This window comes from Macrobrachium nipponense, chromosome 1 (genome assembly GCF_015104395.2).
Source record: "Macrobrachium nipponense isolate FS-2020 chromosome 1, ASM1510439v2, whole genome shotgun sequence".
Lineage (NCBI taxonomy): Eukaryota > Metazoa > Arthropoda > Malacostraca > Decapoda > Palaemonidae > Macrobrachium > Macrobrachium nipponense.
Window position 1 is genome coordinate 127,506,862 of NC_087200.1, and position 24,289 is coordinate 127,531,150.

The window sequence follows — 24,289 nt, forward strand, 5'->3', positions numbered from 1 at the left end:
GATACCTCATATGCAGAACTAGTTTTTTGAGCGGAGGTGCATAAATTAATTAACGCTATTAAACTGTATGGTAAATTGACCGAACAACGACCTCGGACGGTCGAGGACGCCAAGCGTAACAATACGAAAGGACGCCACTTCAATCGCGTGCCTGCCTGCATTTCCACTAGGTTGTGTGCTGAGACGTTGCTGAAATTCCTTGCCATTTTCGCTAATTTACAATGGCTCCTAAACGCCAAAGTACTTCCTCCGATGATAGTTCATCCAAGAAGAGGAAGGCGGTCATCGATGGAGGTCAAATATGACGTGATAAAGCGTTCGGAGAAGGGAGAAACTAACACCGAAATAGGCCGTTTCTTTAGGCTTGAGCAGGACCACGGTGGTAACCATTGTGAAGGATAAGGAACGTATTCTGAAGCACGTTAAGGATGCTGCACCGATGAAGTCAACGGTGATAAACGAGAACAACGTAGCCAGAGCATTGTTGAAATGGAGAAATTGCTCATGATCTGGCTGGAGGACCAGAACCAGCGACGTGTTCTGGTGAGCTTAAGTGTGATCCAGGCGAAGGCTAGAGCGCTGCATGAGGCAGTAGTGAAAAAGTTTGGTGAAGGCAGTGCTGGTGGTGAATTTTCCGCGAGTAGAGGTTGGTTTAACCGTTTTAAGGCTCGTGCAAATTTGCATAATGTGAAGGCTGCAAGGTGAAGCTGCTAGTGCTGATAGCGAAGCAGCAGAAAGTTTTCCAGGTGGTTTGGCTGAGATAATTAAGGATGGTGGTTACACGGTTTTTCTGACCAAAGTCCTTTAATGTGGATGAGACTGGATTATTTTGGAAAAGAATGCCAAATCGAACGTACCTTTCAAGGAGGAGAAGTCGCACTGCCATAAAGCTGGAAAGGAGCGACTGAACTTTGCTTTGTTTGGGGGCCAATGCAAGTGGTGATTTTGAAACTGAAGCCCTTGCTGGTGTATTTGGCCGAGAATCCCAGGGCTTTCAAGGGCATTTCAAGAGTCAACTCCCTGTGATTTGGAAATCTAACAAGAAGGCGTGGGGTTACCTTAATGGTCTTCGAAGATTGGTTCAATGACCATTTTCGTGCAGCAGTCGGAGCTGTATTTGACTTCGAAGGGTCTGGCCTTTGAATTTTGGCCCTCTTTAGTCCTGGACAATGCCCCTGGTCACCCTTCAAAATTTGAGCGACAATGCATCCTAATGTGAAGGTGGTGTACCTCCCACCCAATACCACAATCGCTGATACAGCCAATGGACCAGGGAGTAATAGCAAACAATTTCAAGGCTTACTACCTTAGAAGGACCGTACGTTTTGCTTTGAGGGCCATAGAAGCTAACAAGGAGTTGACACTGAAGCAATTCTGGAAGGGCTACAACATTGCAGATGCAGTGAAGAAACATTGCAAGTGCTTGGGACGAGGTGAAGACGACCACTTTAAATGGGGCCTGGAGGAAACTGTGTCCACAGTTTGTGCACAGTTTTTGAAGGCTTTGACCAGGCAGAAGACGTCGAGACTGTGACGAGGAAGATCGTAGGGCTAAGCAAGAGGCTGCAACTAGATCTTGAACCTGATGATGTAACAGAGCTGCTGGCTTTCCCATGGAGAGGATTGTCTGCAGAGGACTTACTAGAACTTGAACAACAAATGATTGAGGAAGAGGAGGCGGCACCAGAGCCAAAACCCAGGTCATTAACTGTGAAAGGCTTGTCAGAGGGTTTTACTCATCTGGAGAGAGCCTTGGCTTCTTTTGAGGCAGAAGACCCTAACGTTTCTAGGTTGACAAAATCAAGAGAGGAATCATGGATTTGGTGACTTTCTACAAGGAGACCCTGAAGGAGAAGCAGACGAAGAGAAGTGTGCAGTCCAGGCTTGACACTTTCTTTCACAAGTCTCCAGTACCACCACCTCCCACTCCTAGTTCCTGGTAAGGAATTCTGAACTGTTTTACTAATTTATGTGTTTACATAGTGTACATATTAAAATGTGTTAACTTTTTAATGTAACAACTAAATGTAAGAGTAAATTGTAACTTCATTAATTTTCATCATTTGTAATTTTATTGCAGAAGTGGGTGACAGTTCCAGATCCCCCTGTACTACCTGTGACAGTTCCAGATCTCCCTGTACTACCTGTGACAGTTCCAGATCCCCCTGTACCTGGACCCTCTGTATCACCCGCCCACCTGCACGTGTACAATCAGGTAAGCAATTTCATTTTTCTCATTTTCATCGTTGGAAATTGTTTACACCCTACATACATACGTACACTAACTTACATAGTGGTACAATGTGTTTGATGTTGCATAACCTTATTATTTTTTTTTTTTTTTTTTTCCATTTCAGACCCCTTTGATAGTGAAGTGACCAGATGACCCTGAGCCTTTCCATGGTTTTGATGCCTCGCCCTATACATCAGGTAAGGAATCCTTACAAATTTGTATAAAATGTTTTATAAATTGCTAATAGAAATTTTATTAAAAGTGATACATATGCTACAATTACATCCACCTTATAATATATTTATGACCCTATCATTCTTTCCAGATGTAGATGTTCCCTCATCAGTTGATACGAGTATCACCTCTCCAGAGCCCAAATCAGTTGATACCGAGTAGTATCACCTCTCCCATTCCTTCAGGTAAAAGAATTTCTTCATTTTTTATATTGAACATACGTATTACAACTACATATGTCAAACGTAATAACATGTGCAGTAGTTACAGTAGTAGTAACTATCATTTTATATATTTTTTATCATTCCAGACTCCCAAGCACCTGCCCATCCCACTCCATAGCCCAGCACCACTCTCATGTACCATATGGCCATCCCAGTAAGCAAGCCAACCACTAGAATTTGGTAAGGACATTTTTTTTTTATTAATGTTTTTTTTTAATATTACATATGTATAACCGTTATGTTTTATGTAAACATACATACTTTATAATCATATGTATTACATTATCATTCAGACTGGCATGCACCTGTGACTTACATAAACCAGACCTCTACATAGCCTACATGTCTTCATTTTGCTGAAGGTAAGGAATTCTCAGTTGTTGGTTTAATTATTTGCCATACGTTACCAATAAATTTTGTACACCTAAGTGGTTACATACTGTCCTTTAATATTAATTCTTCATTCCAGACTGCCCATCATCCTAGCCTGTTATCTGTGATAAAGCACACTGAAGTTAGGTTTGGAATGCATCCTTATCATGAATGCTCTACACCTCCACCTCCATCTCCACAACCTAGGTAACAGCTTTGAGACTCACTAAAAAGTTGGTAAGTTATGTAAGGAATTTCTAAATTAAGTTTTATACTACATGTTTATATGTGATATTAAACCACTGTATGGTGCATATTACTGTATGTAAACTTACTATGCATAGAGTACTTACTGACAAAATTATTTTTTGTACATTCCAGAACCCCCTGAATGATGTAGGCTATGGGGCCACATAAGACTTTGTCCATCCAGGGTTACATTGAATGCCAAATATAAACTAAAGGTAAGGAATTATTAACATACATTAACTCTTTTAGTACTCTTGATATATCTACAGTAATTAACATATGCATTCACAACTTTCTGTAGTGTATATTTTGTACACTAATTTTGTTACTTTTTCCTTCCAGAACCAACATTTTTCACACAACTCCAGGTTGTTACTACAAGTGTCATCAAGGGATAACTACTACAAGTAGAAGCACCATTTTTGGATGGAAAAAACCCCTTCAGGAAAGTATACGTATTCACATGTAACATGTAGTGTAACAAAGTATGAACAGTAAGGTTTTTTACATACAGTAGTACATATTACATACGTACATAACTTTTTTTTACAGGAATTTCCAACCAAGTTTGATTATGTACATATGTACATATGGTACGTATGTTACTGTATGTAACTTACTAACATACATAACATGACTTAACTTTGTACTTTTTTGGTACATTCAGAAAACCAGGACCCCCTCCATGATGCAGGCTATGGGGCCACATAAAACTTTGTCCAGGGTTACTACATAACATAAAGGTAAGGAATTATACATAGTAGTAATTAACATACATTAAGTAAGTTTTATACTAAAAAAAAAGTGACCAAGATCTCTCACTCTTCACATGGGATAAGTGATCAAGGTCCCTCATGGAATTGGTACTGTACACTCCCTGCTGAACAGGGGGTGTAGACCAATCATTTACAATAATGCATACCAGTTGATATTAAACCACGTTATGGTGCATATTACTGTATGTAACTTACTATGCATAGAGTACTTACTGACAAAATTATTTTTTGTACATTCCAGAACCCCTGAATGATGATGATGGCTATGGGCCACATAAGACTTTGTCCATCCAGGGTTACGATGAATGCAAAATTTAAAACTAAAGGTAAGGAATTAATTAACATACATTAACTAAGTTTTATACATGTTATATATGTGATATTAAACCACTGTATGGTGCATATTACTGTATGTAACTTACTATGCATAGAGTACTTACTGACATACTAATTATTTTTTGTACATTCCAGAACCCCCTGAATGATGTAGGCTATGGGGCCACATAAGACTTTGTCCATCCAGGGTTACGATGAATGCAAAATTTAAACTAAAGGTAAGGAATTAATTAACATACATTAACTAAGTTTTATACATGTTATATATGTGATATTAAACCACTGTATGGTGCATATTACTGTATGTAACTTACTATGCATAGTACTTACTGACATACTAATTATTTTTTGTACATTCCAGAACCCCCTGAATGATGTAGGCTATGGGGCCACATAAGACTTTGTCCATCCAGGGTTACGATGAATGCAAAATTTAAACTAAAGGTAAGGAATTAATTAACATACATTAACTTTTTTACTCTTGATATAACTCAAAGTAAGGAATTATAAACTAAAAGTAAGGAATTAATTAACATACATTAACTCTTTTACTCTTGATATCTATAATTTACATATTGCATTCAGGACTTTTGTTTGTTAGTATTTTGTACTAATTGAGTTATACTTTTACCTTCCAGAGCTACCAGACTGGGATTTTAGTGTACTCCAGGATCTAACAAATACATACGTACTACTACGAAGTGTGCAGTGCATAATATATAGTGTTTAGTGTATAATCTAACCTAAGGATTAAGTGTAGTACATTGTGCTTTTTAGTGTCACAAGAGTTTAATAAAGAATTATACCTTCAAGAACCATCCTTTGCCATTGGAATAACCACACTACACATCATGCAATCTACTTGCATGTCACACAGGTAAGGTCTCTAACTTTTTCTTAGTTTAAGGCATATTTCCAAGTGTCGTTCCGGCTTACGACGATTTTCGGCTTCCGACGCGCCTCAAGAACGGAACCCCCGTCGTACGTAACCCGGGGACTGCTGTACTTTATTTAATTCACTATGTTCATAAATAAAGTAATAGCTGCAATTTTTTTTTACCCAGCTTGATAATTCACGATAGAAACGTATCACTGAAGTAAGTTCCATTCGGCAACTAAAGATGGTGATGATATCAGTAAAACTAAATCAGCTGGTAATTTAAGAATGTAAATATAAACAGAATGTTTATAATAGCAATATAATAATATGGTAATAATACAGTATCTCTCTCTCTCTCTCTCTCCTCCTCTCTCATCGTCTCCTCTTCTCTCTCTCTCTCTCTCTCTCTCTCTCTCTCTCTCTCTCTCAGAAATTCCGCATTTTAGAATAAAAGATGAAGCCATTGTAAACCTGTACCAACAAAAACAACAGAATCGAGAGGCAGCTGGTTGCCGACGTCATTTGCTGTAACTATTGAGTGTTTATTAAGAGTTACGTTGAAGTTGTCACGTTGTTAAACCCAGGATTAAGAGTACTTTATTCATCCTGGTTAAACCCTGCCTATTCTCTATGGTGGCTTCCAAAAGTAAAAATATATATCTTCACTCATTGTTCATGCAATGGACATCTGAAGAAAGTAAACTGAAGCTAAAGGTTATAGCTGGAGCTGAATAAAATGAATAACGGAGCAGGCAAAAGGGATGTCCAGAACTGGTGAAATCGGACTTAGGTAATGCTTATAAATCAAGTATTGTGCATGTTTTTAAGCCTACTTTGTTAATTTACAAGAACAAGTATCTCCGAATTACATCTCATCCACCTGCTAATGACAATGAAGATATTGACAGTACTCAATCTGCTGAGATTTTGATAATATAAACAATGCAAATGGCATACAATGACAATGTTTATATTCTGTAATACGTTTGAATTTGCAAATGATAATTTTCTCAAGAAAATATTTAGGTTTACGTATAGGGCTTTTCAGTTTTTAGAATTACGGATAGAGATTGTGGAGCCTGTAATAGAGAGCTTGCTCATCCTGACGTCTAATTATGGTAATTATCCACGGTTGTGTTCAGCGTCCATAGTTGTGACATTAGTTAACTATTGACACCCCTATGAATCTGTCCACATACTCAGGAGAATGAGTCAAGGAACATCTCAGGCTCTAGAGAACCGGAAAAGCATGGTCACTATCAGTACCACGTAGTCCTACAAGCACATCCGAGAGTAGAGAAACGTCTGTCTTCAACATCACACCCACGACCCTCAAGAAGTATCAGGCGAGGTATCCCTAGTCGTTGTAGGTGAACGACAACTGAATCGAGGGGATAGAGAACATCCTTGAGGCCTCTGAGTAACTGGACTTCTAACCTGGGGGTTCATTACCTTTTGATTTCTTGACCGAGCCTAGTTATCTTTCAGCCAAACTTGTATGGGTTGAAGAGACAAAGAATGGACGACTGAAGACGTCCGAGAGGTTGACAGGCGATGATCATCCTCCACCAGAACACAAGCAGGAGACACAGCCACATCCATGTACAGTGGAACCTCAACATACGTAAGTCCCAACTTAGGAAAACTTCAAGTTATGAAAGCAAATATAAAGATTTTTTTGCCTCTGCATACAAAAATAATTCAGGTTATGAAAGGTTGTTACTGTAAAGTCCCGAGATTCACCCGGACCACAGAGAACAATTTTAAAACTCGCGCGCTGTCAACTGAGTAGACTCGCCACCATCCTCCCGCTCTCCCATTGGTTCCTGATGTTAGCCACCGCCGCAAGATCCTGGCTCTCCTATTGGTCAGCATCTCTCCCATCCTGCATCTACGTAAAGGCATTCTTCAGTCACTCCGTAGTAGCATCGTTATCGTAAGCACACAGAATTCGTTCGTTCATCAATTTCGTTTCTCAACATAAATTCGTGTTAGTGATTTCGCTTTGTATACTTTATCGTGTTGTGTGAGAACTTAATTAGTACATAACTTATTACATAAAGTCATGGGTCCCAAGAAAGTTGCTAAAGTTCACGGAAAGAAGAGGTTGCTTTCTATGGAGACAAAAATGGAGATCATCAAGAAGTATGAGGCTGGCATGTGGCTGAGTGTGATCGCTAAGGAATACAGCCAAATTCCATCGACGGTAGGCACCATTCTTAAGCAGAAGGAAGCCATCAAAGCAGCTACAAGGGCGTGATTATTTTGTCCAACAAGAGGAGCCACATGCATGATGAGATGGAGAGGCTGCTTCTTCTATGGATTGAGGACAAAGAAATCGCTGGCGATATGATAACCGAGACAGCAATCTGCCAGACGGCCAGTGCTATTTTGGTGATCTGGTTGCTCAGGCCGAAGACGACAGAGAAGGGACATCGATGGCAACCCCAGACTTCAAGGCTTCTCGGGGGTGGTTTGATAAATGCTGTTAACAGACTGGCATCCATTCGGTGGTGAAGAAATTGAAATTTTGTAAAAAACGTAAAGAATAAAAAAGTAAAAAAAAAAAAAATTTAATTTAAAAAAAAAGTTTAATTTTAATTTTAATTAAAAAAAGTTTAATTTTAATTAAAAAAAAATTTAATTTTAAGTTTTTTTGTAAAGTTAAGTGTTAACGTTTTCTGCCATTTTTTAACCCTTAAACGCCGATTGGACGTATTAAACGTAGACAAAAATTGTCTGTTGGGTGCCGAATTGACATATGAAATGTAGACGCAAAAAAGTTTTTTTGAAAATTCGCGGCAAAATAGTTATAGGCCTACTTGGCGAAAACTTTTGCATCACGCACCTTGAGGGATGCTGGGAGTTCACGGATCAAGCTGTTGTTTTGTTTACAATCGTTACCCAGGCACGCAGGCGCGAATTTCTTTCTTCTCGCACTAAAAAGCATCAGCGACACATCTAGGATATTATTTTGTCACTTTGACAATTTTTGACCATTTTATATTAGCCGTTACAAAATTGTTTTATGTATGAAAATGTGCGCAATTTCACGTAGAATACAACAAAAACAACCCATGGTTGTAGCTTTTATCAGTTTTGAAATATTTTCATATAAATAACGATAAGGGCCAAAATTTAAACCTTCGGTCAACTTTGACTCGACCGAAATGGTCGATAAATGCAATTGTAAGCTAAACCCTTACATTCTAGTAATATTCAATCATTTACCTTCATTTTACAACAAATTGGAAGTTTCTAGCACAATATTTCGATTTACGGTGAATTTATGAAAAAACTTTTTCTTTACGTCCGCGCGGTAACTCTTCCGGCTGAAATTTTTTCGTCTGAAAGTCGTAATGTTTGCACTGCTTTATATTAGCTGTTAAATAAAGTTTTATATATGAAAATGTGTGCAATTTTACGTAGAATACAACAAAAACCAACCCATGGTTGTAGCTTTCATCAGTTTTGAAATATTTTTATATAAATAACAATGTGCCAAAATTTCAACCTTCAGTCAACTTTGACTCAAACGAAATAGTAAAAAAACGCAATTGTAAGCTAATCATCTTACATTCTAGTAATATTAAATCATTTAACTTTATTTTGCAACAAATTGGAAGTCTCTAGCACAATATTTTGATTAATGGTGAATTTATGAAAAAAAACTTTTTCCTTACGTCCGCTCGGTAACTCTTCCGAAAAAATCAGAAATTTTTTCAACCGATTGTCGAAATGTTTGCACCTTTTTATATTAGTCGTTACATAAAGTTTTATATATGAAAATGTGTGCAATTTTATGTAGAATACAACAAAAAAGCAACCCATGGTTGTAGCTTATATGTAGCTTATATCAGTTTTGAAATATTTTCATATAAATAACGATAAATAGAAAAAATTTGTCCTCCGGTTAACTTTATGTCGACGCGGGGGAAAGTTTGGGGCATCTTTCTCTGCGCGACTGTTAACAAATATGTCCGCTGTGCGATGAAAAACAGCTGTTTTTGTGGTAAAGAAAAGTTTGGTAATTGAATTTCGGGCCACTCGATATAAGACATAAGCGTATAACTCTTGTCCCATATAAAAAAAAAAAAACAAAAAAAAAAAAAAATTATTTACGAGTGAACAAGTTCCCTTTTGTGGGCACTAAAGGGTGATTTTGGACGCTTTCCCTACTTCCTCTCTCCCTTCATGACGAGCAAGAAAAAGGAACCATCGGCTCGGTTTCCCCGCTGCCTGGTCAAGTGCGTGGGAGGGAAGCTCGCTTTGTGTTTTAAACCTAGAAAGCAGATGGATGTGCATGGCCTTGAGGAAATTAAGCGATTTTAGGAGGTAAGCATTGCAGTGTACTGAGATTCTATAATCAAACTAAGAGCTAAGAGAGGGTTGTTGCTGATGAATAACAGTTGATAGCTAAATAGAGAAGTGAATATGATGGAAATATAGGCTCGTTTAACAAGTGTCCTAAATAGAGAAGTGAATATGATGGAAATATAGGCTCGTTTAACAAGTGTCGTTAGGGGTCATGTGCACAAATTACGATGCCGTTCCCTTCAGGAATGTAGGCAGTGGACCATGAGGGGGATTAAGACGGACGGTCCTTACGGTTGGGAAAGCAAACGATTTGGTAAGTAAGAGTATTATTTTGTTAAGAGATCGCTCATGACATTTTGGTTCCTCGAAGTGCATGGTAATGCCTAGGTATATTTCTTAAAGATTCTATGTGCAATTATTGTTATTTTAACCATTGTGATCACTGAGAAATTGATTCTAATGTGAGTTAAGGGATTTACCTGTCCCTAGTGTTTAAGGAGTTATCATTTAACTAAAATGGCAAAATTGTCACCACTGTGAATATTTATGTTTGTTCATTTTTTCAGTGACCGATTGTAATAAAGGAAACTATAAGACAGTCGCGTATCACTCAAACCCACGTTGGGGCCGCCCACAGTCACAAATCGGCTACCACCCCTCTGGCGAAGCTGTGCGGAGAAGACGAGGAAATGAGGCTGGTTTCAAAGGACGTCCGCTACCACGCTGCGCCCAAAGAAGACCAGGAGTGCGAGGAAAGCTAGGCTAAGTCTACACAAATAAGAAGCCATTGTTGGATCCATTTCTTTAAGGCATTGTTAGGCGTATTTAGTGGTAGTGCCGTCACCAATGCAATTATTTGTCAGGGGGCCATGGTGGTTCCGCAACGAATGCTAAGAGTTCGTGTTTAATGTTGTGTACCGCCAAAAGTTTTGGGCGCGATTGTTAAAGGTGTCACATGAGTCAAGTTTTATCAGGCATATGGTGGTTCTGCAACGAAGGGATTAAAATGTTCATGATCGAATCTTAACGAATTTGGAGTACGTCATTAATATTTAACAGTTATGGAGGAGGGGAGACCTTAAGTTTAAGATTCTGATGGCTGCTCAAATTTATTCTACTGGCGTCGTAGTTGGGTAAATAATTTGTTTGGAGAACTATTCAGGGTTGGGCAATTAATTTTGGTTTGGCGAATTATTCAGCAGATAATCTTGCACATTGGTAACCATGCGTAAAAACATTTGGGTCATTCTAATGTGGGAATTGTTGATTGCTGGGCAGTGGTTTGTGTGTGTAGGGTTGTATTTAACTAGGGTTCTTACAATCTTACCATTTGTAAAAAAAAATATATATATATATATATATATATATATTTTTATATATATATATATATATATATATATATATATATATATATATATATATATTATATATATATATATATATATATATATATATATAGCTATAGGTTGTGATGGTGCCCGGATTTGTGCCATTTCTTCAGGGAGGGGCGTAATTTTGTGGGGCATGCAAACTACATCTGGGTGAGTTTCCAGGGCAAGGGCTGATTGGCAAATTTGAGGGGTTCAAGATCGTGTTTGTGGGTTGGTTGGTAACAAAATTTGGTAGGATCGTGGTGTCCCCGCTAGGGACCCTAATGAACCACGGTACAGGGTTAATAGCAATTAGAGGGGCAGGCGTGCTCGAGTCGGGAGAGCAGTGCAACATGTTTAAGCCTCATGGTGTATTAATTCAGGTTCGTTGGATGATTTCCCACAGTCTGTTTGCCGCTTGCAGTAAGGCTTAAGTAATAAGGCTGGGACACGAGACATTGTTGCATTCAGGGTTGCTCCCTAGACTTGAAGGATCTTTGTGACGTCGCAACTGAGTAAGGTACTGGTAGTTGTCTTCACGGAGTGGTGCGGGTTTTGGCAACTCCTTGGTTAGGTCAGCTACAGTTCGACTAGGGAATTTCGTTAGTTCATAGGGAGTGGCCAGAGCTGAATCCAGGAAAATGGAGACCCTTAAAGTTGTGCAATTGAGGGAGGGTTTGAGAGCTAGAAGCCTCCCAATGAGGGGGAACAAATCTGCATTGTATCAGCGTCTGAGCGAGTCACTAGAGAAGGAGGGCAGAGTGTTCAGGTAATTTTTGAAGGAACTCGAGGTCAGGCAGAACAGTGAAATCAATCAGGACCAAGAGGCAGGAGAGGACATTGGGCCAATCCCAGAGGAGGAGGAACATTTAAATGTGGGGGATAGCGCATCAGTTATGGGTAGGCAATCTGTTGCTTCAGGGGGCTCTAAACAGTCAAGCGTGAGTTTTACTGGGAGTAGGCGTGTGTTGGCAGCTGCTTCTAGAGCCAGGTTGGAAGCAAAATTACAGAAGTTGGAAGAGCTGCAAGCCATAGAGCGAGAGGAAGAAGCCTAAAGACAGAGGAGGGAGAGAAGCTTAGGTTGGAGGCAGAGATAGCTGAGGTGGTGGCAGGAGGAGAAGGTTTTACAACAATTTGACGAAAATAATAGAGAAATAGCTCCCGTCACTAGGATAAGGGAACACATAGACCCTGATATGGACAGGAGTGAACAACCCATGGGCTTAGGTGCAGTAGCGCACCTGAAGTTAGCTCAGGTGGGAATAACCAAGGGGACTTAAGTAATAGGAAATCTTGCAGACATTAATCTCTTGCAGCCTCAAAGGCTTGATGCCCAAGCAGGATATGGCTAAGTTTGATGGAGATTATACAAAGTACTTTAGGTTCATCCGCTCATTCGATGACATATTTAGCAGCCAGCTGACAAATGATAAGGAAAGGCTGAGGTATCTGGATTTATACACAACAGGTAGCCCAAATGAGATAGTGGCAGCTTGCCTCCACTTAGATGCTTCAGAGGGCTATAGGCAGGCAAGAAAATTGCTGGAGGAGCGATACGGCAACCTTGAGCAAATAGCCACCGCATACGTGGATAAGGTAATCGAATGGAAGGACATGGGGGAGAATAATGCAGAGGACTTTGATGAGTATGCGGTGATGCTAAAAACCTGCAGAAATGCAATTTCGTGCGTCCCTTATGGTGTCGCCGAATTTCAGAACCAAAAACAATGAGGTTGATCTGAGCAAATTCCCCATCTAGTGTGCGGGACCGATGTGTAGAGTTGCCGACAAGATAATTAGTGAGAAGAAGCAGACCATACAGTTTGATGATTTAGTTAGTTTCATTGAAGGGGAGGCTAGGGTCTTAAAAAATCCCTTGTTTGGACGCCAACTGTTCGAGAGTGGTAAAAGGGGGCCACCCCTGGGTTAGGAGAGGGTTCAGCACCAAGCAAATCACAGGGTTTAACGAGTGCAAGGAAAGTTTCATGTAACAAAATTGGGGAGGCTCCACTTTCATGTTGGCACTGTAAAGGACCACATATAATAGATGAATGCGACCAAATAGCTAAAATGGGACATGAGGACAAACTAAACACCATTAAGGAATTGAGGCTTTGTTTTAGTTATTTGAGAAAATGGTCATATGTCCCAGTATTGCAGGTACAGGAAAAAAGGTGCAATGTGTGTAATAAAAACCATCCAACTCTGTGCACCGACACCAGGAAGCAGAAGTGGTGGCACCAGAGAGCGCAAATAGGGCCTTAGTGGTTCAGGGGGAAGGTACGCATGACAAAATTGCTATGTTCAGAGCAGTTAAGGGGGGTAGTGCTGGCACAGGGATGTCAGTTGTGCCCATAAGGGTTAGGTCAAGGGAAGGAAGGGAGGTTGTGACGAGGGCCTTTTTGGACAATGGGAGTTTCTACATGCTTTTGTTCAGAGGCATTATGAAGACATTAGGTTGCACTGAGATGCAAGGACGTAAAGGTGAATGTTGAAACCATCAAATGGAACAGGGGAAATTGCATGTAGCCTAGTCTCAGGATTGTCAGTATTAGACTATGAGGGTAAGAATTGCATTACACTCCCCCAGTGTTGAGCACCTCCCGCATACCTATCGATGAGTGTGATGTGATCAGAGGCCGGAGATCTGGAACGCTGGCCACATCTGCAAATAGATATCCCAGATGTGGATGCCGAAGTGGGTTTGTTAATTGGGAACAATGTTCCTCACTTACTTGAGCCGAGGGAAGTCATTAACTCACCCACCTCCATGAGCCACATGCCATACGAACATTATTGGGCCTGGGCAGTCTGTGGGGCAAAGGACAAGAGGTGTCAAGAGCACATCAATAGGATCCAAGTAACTAGCAGGCGTTTTTTTTTGGAGTTGGCCACAGCATGCTGGTGGAAGATTATAATAGAGACTTCCAGGACATGGCATCTCCCAAAAGGGAAATGTCTGCAGAAGATAAGAAATGGCTAGATCTAATTCAAAGGGGGGGGTTAGAACTGTAGAGGGGGTTATGAGGTGCCACTGCCTCTGCGCGACAATCTTGGACCCTTGCCAGAAACAAGAGACATTGCATTGCTCCGTATGCACAGTCTTCGTAAGAAGCTAATGAAGGATGGTACCTACGCTAAGCAATACAGTGCCTTCATGACCGAGATGCTACAGAAAGGATATGCTGAGCGAGTGACCTCGGCCAGCCAGGAAAATGTATGGTATATCCCTCATTTGGTGTGCAACATCCAGACAAGCCAGACAAGGTCCGTTGTTGTATTTGACTGTGCGAGCAGGGTGGAGGGCACGTCGTTGAATGACCTAATATTGCAGGGACCCGATATGATGAACTCTTTGCTGGGTGTGTTGGTTAAGTTTAGGGGAGGTCTGTTTGCCTATTCAGGGGATATAAATATACAATGTTTTACCAGGTACGGGTACCAGAACATCAGCGGGACTACCTCAGGTTCTTTTGGTGGGAAATAGTTTTAATGAGGAGCCAACTGAGTTTAGAATGGCTGTACATCTGTTTGGGGCCTGTTCGTCACCCAGCATTGCGAATTTTTGTGCTGAAACAGACAGCAAGCGACTTTGGGAATGGGTTCTCCAAGGGAGCACGGGACACCATTGCTAACAATTTCTATGTAGACGACTGTTTGAGAGCCGAGGATCGTCAAGATGCCTTGTTAAGTAATTTGTTAGAGGTTAAGGAGCTTTGCGAAAAAGGGGGATTTACATTGACGAAGTTCAGTAGCTCATGCGTGGAGGTTTTGTCATCCATCCCAAGGGAGTGGTACGGTAAGGGCATTTCAGGGTTCATAGATGGATCAGGGCCAAATAAGACAAAGGCATTGGAGTACAGTGGGACTTGGCCACTGATGAATTGGGTGTCCAGGCAGATCTGGTTTCAGTTCAAGGACTAAACGCAGCTTGTTGTCAGCCATAGCCTCGATTTACGACCCCCTTGGCATATTGGCACCAGTTTTAATTGAGGGACGGATAATTGTGCAGGACTTGTGTAGATTGAAGATAGGCTGGGACAGGGGATTGGACTCCAACACCACTGACCGCATCAGGGTGTGGGTGAAAAAGTTTGAATCAGACCAGAGGGATAAGTGTGCCAAGATGCCTAAAGGTTATTGGGTGGGAGTCAGCTACCCTAATACAGCTGCATCTGTTCTCGAATGCGAGTATCATGGCTTTAGGAGTAGTGGCATACTTGCGGGTCACAGATCGGTGGGGAAATGTATCCTGTAGATTCATTATGGGAAAGGCAAGGGTAGCGCCCTTGAAGGACGTTTCAGTACCCCGGCCGCCGAGAGCTTAGTGCAGCTGTAAACTAGCCGTAAGACTTGCAACCACAATTCTGGCCATGATAGATTTCAAGGTGGACGAGGTCTATTATTGGACAGATTCAACAACGGTCTTGCGTTATATTCGGAATGATCAAGCTCGGTACCAAACATTTATAGCGAACCGAGTCTCTATGATAAGGGAAGGAAGTGATCAGAATGAGTGGAGGTACGTTAACTCTGAATGGAACCCGGCAGACGATGCATCACGCTCCAAGCAGTCTGAAAGGTGGAGAACAGGGCCGGGTTTTTTGCTGAAGGAGGAGTGTTTTTGGCCAGCAGAGCCAGCCCACATGTCCAACAGTGTGGAAGGACTAGAAGTTAGGCGTGAGATAGGTCCCAAAAGGGCACAAGACTGCTAAACAATTAGCTTCAGGGTCGGGTTGGATTGTAGGCAGACAGGTGCATAAAATCATCCACCACTACTCAAAGTGGATCCGGCTACTCAGAGCCGTAGGTTGGGTCATATTGTTTACCAGGTATTTAATGTGCAAACATAGGCAGCAGCTTAGCGAACTAAACATGCATTTGTCTACACAAGTTATGAGCTTGGAGCACGAGACTGTGGTTGTGCAGGTAGCACAGCGAATGACTTATGAGGTAGAAATGTAGCAAGTCTTGAGAAGGGCAGCACCATCAGGGTTTCCAGCTCCTCAAGAAAATTGAAACCAATCCTGAGAAATGGGCTATTGTGCGTTGGAGGGAGGTTATCACTGGCGAATATTGCCCCGAGTGAAAGGAATCCAATTATTCTGCCATATAAGGGCCACTTGACTGACATAGTTATCCAGTATTATCACGAGCGTTCCAACCATATGGGCATAATGTATGTTGTCTGGGGTCTAATGAGGGAAGAATTTTGGGTGGGTTAAGGGCAATGCAGCGGTGAGGCGCGTGCTAGGGAAATGCATAAAGTGTCGCAGGGTACATGGAAGGGTAATTGAACAGCAAATGGCCGATCTCCACCACCTGATCGCGTGGAGTCGGGGAAACCACCCTTCTATCGCACCGGGGTGGACCTTTTTGGACCATTCTTCGTAAAAAGGGGCAGAGCGCAGATAAAGCACTGGGGAGTTATATTCACCTGCTTGAACATGAGGGCCATACACTTGGAAGTAGCGTCAATCTCACATCAGACTCATTCATTAGTGCCTTCAGAAGGTTTTTGGCTCGTCGTGGACATGTTAGGACGATTAGATGCGACTGCGGCACTAATTTTGTGGATCACGGAAGGTTCTAGACTCCAGTTATGAGTTCTTGGGAGAAAACAAGGTGCGAAATGAGTTTCTCCAGTGTGGGGTGGAATTTGTTTTCAATCCCCCGGGCGCCTCACATTTTGGAGGAGCATGGGAACGATTGATAGGTAATGTGAGGAGGTCCTGGATGTAGTCTTGGGGACACAGCAATTGGATTATGAGGGATTGTGTACACTCTTTTGTGAGGGTGGGAAGCAACAGTTAATAGTAGGCCCCTTACCATTGTCACCTCAGACAGTAGAGACCCAGCTCCACTCACACCAAACAAGCTTTTAAACATGGGAGAGTCACCCGCAGGGTGCCATGTTGCAACAGGTAGCTACTCTAAGCAGAGATGGAAGCAAGTGCAGCACATGGCTGAGCAGTTCTGGGCACGTTGGAAACGAGAATACCTGTCGGGGTTACAACAGCGACAGAAGTGGTTCAAGGAAACAACGAACGTTCATGGGTGGGAGACATAGTCCTTATGGTCAATGAAAGTGTAGCACGCTGCCATTGGCCACTGGCTCGAGTAGTACAGACTAAAGCAGGGAGGAAAGATGGACTGGTTAGACGGGTGGTGACTGTCAGAAGGGGGAGGGCAAGGATTATGATAGACCACTGTTGAAACTTGTTTTAATTCTGGAGGAAGAGCAGGACCTAGTGGACAATGCTAGGCAATAGGTGTTGAAAGTTTGGGCATCTTCTCTGCGCGACTGTTAACAATATGTCCGCTGCGCGATGAAAAACAGCTGTTTTTTGTGGTAAAGAAAAGTTTGGTAATTGAATTTCGGGCCACTCGATATAAGACATAAGCGTATACTCTTGTCCCATAAAAAAAAAAAAAAAAAAAAAATTATTTACGATGTTAACAAGTTCCCTTTTGTGGGCACTAAGGGGTGATTTTGGACGCTTTCCCTACTTCCTCTCTCCCTTCATGACGAGCAAGAAAAAGGAACCATCGGCGGCGGTTTCCCGCCGCCTGGTCAAGTGCGTGGGAGGAAAGCTCGCTTTGTGTTTTAAACCTAGAAGCAGATGGATGTGCATGGCCTTGAGGAAATTAAGCGATTTAGGAGGTAAGCATTGCAGTGTACTGAGATTCTATAAACTAAGAGCTAAGAGAGGGTTGTTGCTGATGAATAACAGTTGATAGCTAAATAGAGAAGTGAATATGATGGAAATATAGGCTCGTTTAACAAGTGTCCTAAATAGAGAAGTGAATATGATGGAAATATAGGCTCGTTTAACAAGTGTCGTTAGGGGTCATGTGCACAAATTACGATGCCGTTCCCCTTCAGGAATGTAGGCAGTGGACCACGAGGGGATTAAGACGGACGGTCCTTACGGTGGGAAAGCAAACGATTTGGTAAGTAAGAGTATTATTTTGTTAAGAGATCGCTCATGACATTTTTGGTTCCTCGAAGTGCATGGTAATGCCTAGGTATATTTCTTAAAGATTCTATGTGCAATTATTGTTATTTTAACCATTGTGATCACTGAGAAATTGATTCTAATGTGAGTTAAGGGATTTACCTGTCCTAGTGTTAAGGAGTTATCATTTAACTAAAATGGCAAAATTGTCACCACTGTGAATATTTATGTTTGTTCATTTTTTCAGTGACCGATTGTAATAAAGGAAACTATAAGACAGTCGCGTATCACTCAAACCAACGTTGGGCCGCCCACACTTTAACTCGACCGAAATGATCGAAAACTGGGATTGTAAGCTACAACACTTACGGTCTAGTAATATTCAATCAATTACCTTCATTTTGCAACAAACGGGAAGTCTCTAGGACAATATTTCGATTTATGGTGAATTTTTGAAAACGTTTTTTATGTTGGCGCCTTACAAATTCATGCATCATATTGTGATAATATTTTCTCGGTGTTGCTTTGATCATTTTACAATTTGTTATATACCAAAATCATCGCAATTTAGTGTACAATAAAACAAAAAAATAATTAACTCATTAGCTTTAACCGTTTTGCTCATAGCGCAATTTGTATACAATTATATATGAAATTTTTTTTTTCACATATATTCCCATATTTATATATGATAATGATATTTTTTTTTATTTCTGATGGTTGCATACTAAACTTCAGGCAATGACAAAAAAAGGAGCCAAAAATGAACTCTTAATCTTGAAAATAAGGCATGCTGTGATTTTTTGAAAAAAACTTTTTTTCCGCTTCGGCGCTCGCTTGCGAACACCGCCGGCATACGGGAGACACTTTCGGAAATACTGGCTAGGCGATTATGGGTTAATGTGTTTCGTAAAGTTTAGTTTTAATGTTTCCTGTCATTTTTAATGTGTTTCATTAAGTTAAGTGTTCATGTTTTCTGCCATTTGTCCTCCTCCTCTGTCGCCACTTTTGGAGATCGCCTCACTCAAAAGGTAAGGTTCCACATTTTACTACATACGTATGTAAATACAGTATTTCTTGTACCATGTACACTAATACACTTTATTTACAGGTATGTAGTACATATTAGTAGTATAAGTAGTTTAAGTTAGGTATTGAATGGTCCAAATTGTTGTATTTCATTGTTTATTGGTCAATTTAGCTTTATGATAAAATTTACTGGGGTGTTTTTTTAGGGCTTAGAACAAATTAGGCAATTTACATGTAAAATGTGGTTCAAGATACGTAAAAATCAGGTTACGAAGGCTGCTTTGGGAACGGATTAATTTTGTATCCTGAGGTACTACTGTACATGAATTAGTGACACACATCCATGAGAGGAAGAAGAAAACATAGCTCTCAGAAGACGGAACCTCCAAGTCCTTAATCCAACAACATCTAACCTGAGACTGAAGAAGGGAAGACGAAGACGACAACGGACACCTATGCCGTTTCCTCTTAGGGGTAGTACCATACTTCTCTTAAATAACAGTCCAGCTTGTCCAGCATAGCCTCAACAAACATCTAATGGATTTACAACTGTAGATGATGGCGTCATGGTGGTAGTTGGCTGTGATGTCACAGCACCGAGATGAGTAGGTGATACGGTGTGAAGACACAAAATGGGACAATTGGCTTAAAAGGGAGGGTACCCCTGGTGGGCCTAGGGAGGCCCTAACTGGCGACATCTTTGGCGCATCAGAGCCTGAAACAAAGGAACAAGATGGTGCTCTCCTAACTTACTGAAGGAGAAACATTCACCCGAGAGATGGGCAGCATTACACTTAAAATCACCTGAGTAAGTCCCAATGCTTCTAAAGATGAATCAATGGAAGAAAAGGAAGAAGACAAGGCATCAGAAGTAGCAATCTGGAAGAAGGGGAATCAGAAATGCCCACTTGGGTAGGAGGGAATCATTCCCAAGATGGAAGTGCCGACTTCCTTAGGTGCTCCTTCTTATATTACTTCTTCCACTGCTCAACAGGCCAGAAACAACACTCCGGGCATGGATTGAAGACATTACAAAAATTAGAAAGACACCTACTGCAAGTTGTATGGGGTTCTTTCTTAAAGGCAGCCAGGAAGCACGAACACAGGAACCATGGGAGGCTGGAACACATAGTACCTTGATGCTCACAGGATTTCTTAATAGAGGAATCCATGATGAATCCACAGAACACACACACAGCCACCCAAAAGCACAGGAAAGCTGAGAAAGGACTCATGGACTTACCAAACCCGGCTTGGGAGGAAGAGAGCAAAAGCGAATGTCCACTCTCCAAGGCATTTGAAGAAAGTCTCAATACATCATGAGGTTCAAGCGTGGTCTCTGACCCACTTCCACCTCGGCTTCGTATCAGATGACAAATGCCACAAATCCCTTGCATACAAAATTTTTTATTGCTTTTAACTGGTTTCCAGCTGGTGCCAGAGCCTTATGTTAAGACCAAAGGTTTGTTCTGTGTATGAACAATTCAAAATTACTTACCTTGTCTCAGCACCATTTCCTGGAATTATGTTTGATTATCTAAAAAAAAAAATCAATTTCAAAATCACTTACCTTGTCATAGGCACAACAGCCATAACCACCTTCTTCTACTTCACAGCAAGTTGCACCATCAGGGCATTCCGACTGGTCAGGACACAATTCATGCAAGTCTTCTTCTGGCATTCCCTTGTGCTTGCCTTCAGTCTCAGTGCCCTTTACCTGTAAGAATAAAAGCATTATTAATCCTAACTTTCATCTTAAGACAGAAGCTGAAAATAATACAAGTTTAGCTTTCATATTTTTTCAAAATAGCATAATTACAAGGATTATTTTTAAACAAAATTTTTGCATAAGTTCACTAAAACAAATAGGCACTACAATCTGAAATTACCACATATATCTGCGTATGAGAAGACCTTTAAATCCTATAATTCACCCTTAAATTTTTGGGATCATCTTACACTAAAATTCTAAAAATTAAACCTTGAATTCCAAGATGTGTATCAGTAGGATAACCTCGGCCTCGGTGCTATAGCCTAACCAACACACATGAAGATTCACATTACAAAATAAAAAGATAATAAAGGTAATAAAACCATTTTTACCTTATGTATTATTGGCATATCTTCATAGCAAACAGCTTATTTTAGGAATAATTCTAAATTGATGAAACAAACCATAATCTATGCGATCCCAGCTGACAAAATGTAAACATTGAGTTACGGTTACGATCAGTGTAACCCTTATCTTTCCGTAACCTCTTAGAAATTTCAATGGAGGTGTAATTATGGTAGTAAAAGCATTTAGGATAACATAATAAATTTTCATTAACCTGTTAAGCGTCACCCACGTAATACGTTTACAGCAATCTACTTGGTAGCGCCTTCAACGGGATATTATGTTCAAGATTTTAACTGTGCTTGTCAAGCCGTCAGTCCCATAATATGATATTGTTATGATACAATAAAGTTTGTTCATACTTACCTGGCAGATATATATATATAGCTGTATTCTCCGAAGTCCGACAGAATTTCAAAACTTACGAGACACACAGTGGGAGGCCAGGTGGTTAGTACCCATTCCCGCCACTGGGAGGCGGGTATCAGGAACCATTCCCTTTTTCTATTCAGATTTTCTAGTGCCACTGTCTCCTGAGGGGAGGTGGGTGGGTGGGCACTATGAATATATATATCTGCCACGTAAGTATGAACAAACTTTATTGTATCATAACAATATCATTTTGTTAATGAGACTTACCTGTCAGATATATATATATATATATATAGCTGAATCCCATTGATTGGAGGGTGGAAGAGACAGAATATGATTTAGGAAACAAATTACATGTAGATGATTGACACCTTGGTTCCTAGCATAGCTGACTTAGTGATTACTGTCACCCAAGTCTGCTTCTGCTTTACTAGTCTCCAGCAAGGCAGTGACCTGTATAGCTGGTGAGTTCTAGATGATCTGTCAAAGGGGGAGTGACCACAATGTGAATAGACCATATTGAACATACTATGAGGGCCACGAGCACAACCACCTGACCAAGCCTAACTAAGTTATGATAGCATAACTTAAGCTAAGGAATGGGAAGTCCGCCTCTGGCGGCCGACCCAACAACCATAAAAACACAATAATAAAATTAAAAAACACTTCCTAACCATTTTCTAAAGAATAGGATGAGTGTTACTCTCTACTCGCAAAATAGTATCTGCGGAAACGTATGGCCCTAGCGAACAGCAGTTCTCATACGTCGTTTTCACATCTCACAGGTAGTGTGAAGCGAACAACGAGTTGCTTCGCCAAAAGGTGGCACCCAGAATGTCACTGAGTGCCATATTGTTCTGAAATGCCACTGAGGTTGCAATCGCCCTCACCTCGTGAGCATTTACTTTCAACAGTTTAAAATCACTGTCCTGACAGTTTGTATGCGATCTTAATAGTATCTTTTAAGAAGAACGCTAGTGCATTCTTCGACATTGGCAAGTCTGGCCTCTTCACCAAACAGCACAGATTGTCCGAAGGACCTCGACCTCCCTTCGTTCTATCCAAATAAAATTTGAGAGCCCTGACAGGGCACAGGACTCTCTCTGGCTCTTGACCAAGAATTTTTGCCATACCCTTGATTTCCAAGCTCCTGGGCCAAGGGTTAGACGGGTTCTCATTCTTGGCTAAAAATGATATTGTTAAGATACAATAAAGTTTTATACATACATACTTACCTGGCAGATATATACTTAGCTATGGAAGACGGAGTCTATAGCTAAGTATATATCTGCCGGGTAAGTTGCATGTATAAAAACGTAGGGCTTAAGGTACATACCGCATAATGTCCTTTACAGCCTACATGTTTGCTGATGGCTTGAACTTCGCTAACTCTCTTCGCCATCGCCAGAGCGGTTAGGAAAATGGCCTTTCTGGTCACATCCCTCAATGTCGCAGAATGTAGAGGCTCGAATGGACTGGACATCAGGAACTTCAAACCCACATCCAAGTTCCAGGAAGGCAGCCTTGGCTGAGCCACACTAGTGGTTTCAAAAGACCTTAAGGGGGCCAGCCGGCTAATGCCGTTTTTTAAGGACAGGACTTTGACATTCATACCACTTAATAAGGTGACTTGGGACATCTCCAAACTGCATATGATTTTCGCCTCTGACCTTCGGTTTTGTGACGCCAGGGCAATTTATCCCGAAAATAACCATTTTTCACATTCTATCTCCTCCCTTGATATTTAATGTTAAGACCTGGGATTACTACCATATATAGACCTGATGTCGACCTCCAATCAAACGGAGTTTTTTTTTTTTCTAAGTCATTTTTTTGCTAGATATGAATTTTTCAATATGGTAAAAAAAATAAAACCCTATAAATCACGAGAAAAAATTTATAAAAAAAATAAAAAAAAAAGACGAAACAAAAATTGGAAAAAAATGGGCTCTATTTGATTGTTCTATAATGTCTTTCTGAGTTATATACCATATTCCAATGTTATAGCTTTAAAACTAAGTGAGGAGATAGATTTTGAAGGTCAATAAGTATAGTTTTGAGATACGGGCGTTCAAAGTTTTCCTTCGTATTTCTATAAAGACAATGTTAATAAATAATGATTATTATGAATATATATTTCTTTTTTGTGTATTAATAAACCAAAACTATTTTATTTGTCATAATTTAATCATAAATGATTATCCCTTTGCTCATATATCGTAGCCTGGGGCACTGCGTCAGGCAAGATGGGGCACTCCTTCCTACGTAACCCCCCCTCTCCCCTTCACTAACACGGCTTATTACAGCGAATTTTCTTCTGTATGTTAGCGAGATGTTCTCCTTGTATTTTCCTCTTTGGCATGATGACATTCTTGCCGAAACAAAGATAAACAAACGTAAATGCAAGAGAATGTCAGAGGTGAAACTCGAAGGTGATACTCTCTTTTTACAAAGACACAATTTAACAAAATCATGATTATTAACGAATTTTCCATATTCCATTTTGGGTATTAAACAAAAAACCAAAACTATGTTATTTATCATAAATGAAGATCTCTTTGCTCAAAGATCGTAGCCTTGGGCACAGTGTGACGTGTGCTGTCAGGCAAGAAGGGGGCGTTACTAGGCAACCCTCCCCTCTCTCTTCACTAACTACGCGTATATTATGATATTCTGTAATTTTCCTTGTCTTTTCCTCATTGGCATGATGAACTTCTTGCCGAAACATACATAAACATACGTAAAAGCAAGCGAATGTCACGAGGTGAAACTCGAACGAGTAATCTACTTGAAGTCTATGGTCCAACTGATTCATGATTGAA

General features: G+C 40.6%; 1 protein-coding gene and 1 long non-coding RNA gene across 2 annotated transcripts in view; one reads left to right on the plus strand and one right to left on the minus strand.

The window, feature by feature from the left end:
• LOC135219618 (progranulin-like) overlaps positions 1 to 20,696 on the minus strand; it is a gene marked incomplete at its 5' end in the record, with an annotated part of 39,871 nt that extends 19,175 nt beyond the window's left edge. The window contains 1 exon segment of the mRNA XM_064256527.1: positions 20,550 to 20,696. Coding sequence (XP_064112597.1) covers positions 20,550 to 20,660 — 111 coding nt within the window.
• Positions 3,977 to 5,365, plus strand: LOC135220278 (uncharacterized). Its single transcript, XR_010315633.1, has 4 exons — positions 3,977 to 4,055; positions 4,560 to 4,642; positions 4,786 to 4,868; positions 5,063 to 5,365. It is a non-coding gene; the product is annotated as an uncharacterized LOC135220278 (long non-coding RNA).
• Positions 20,697 to 24,289: the final 3,593 nt, after the last annotated feature.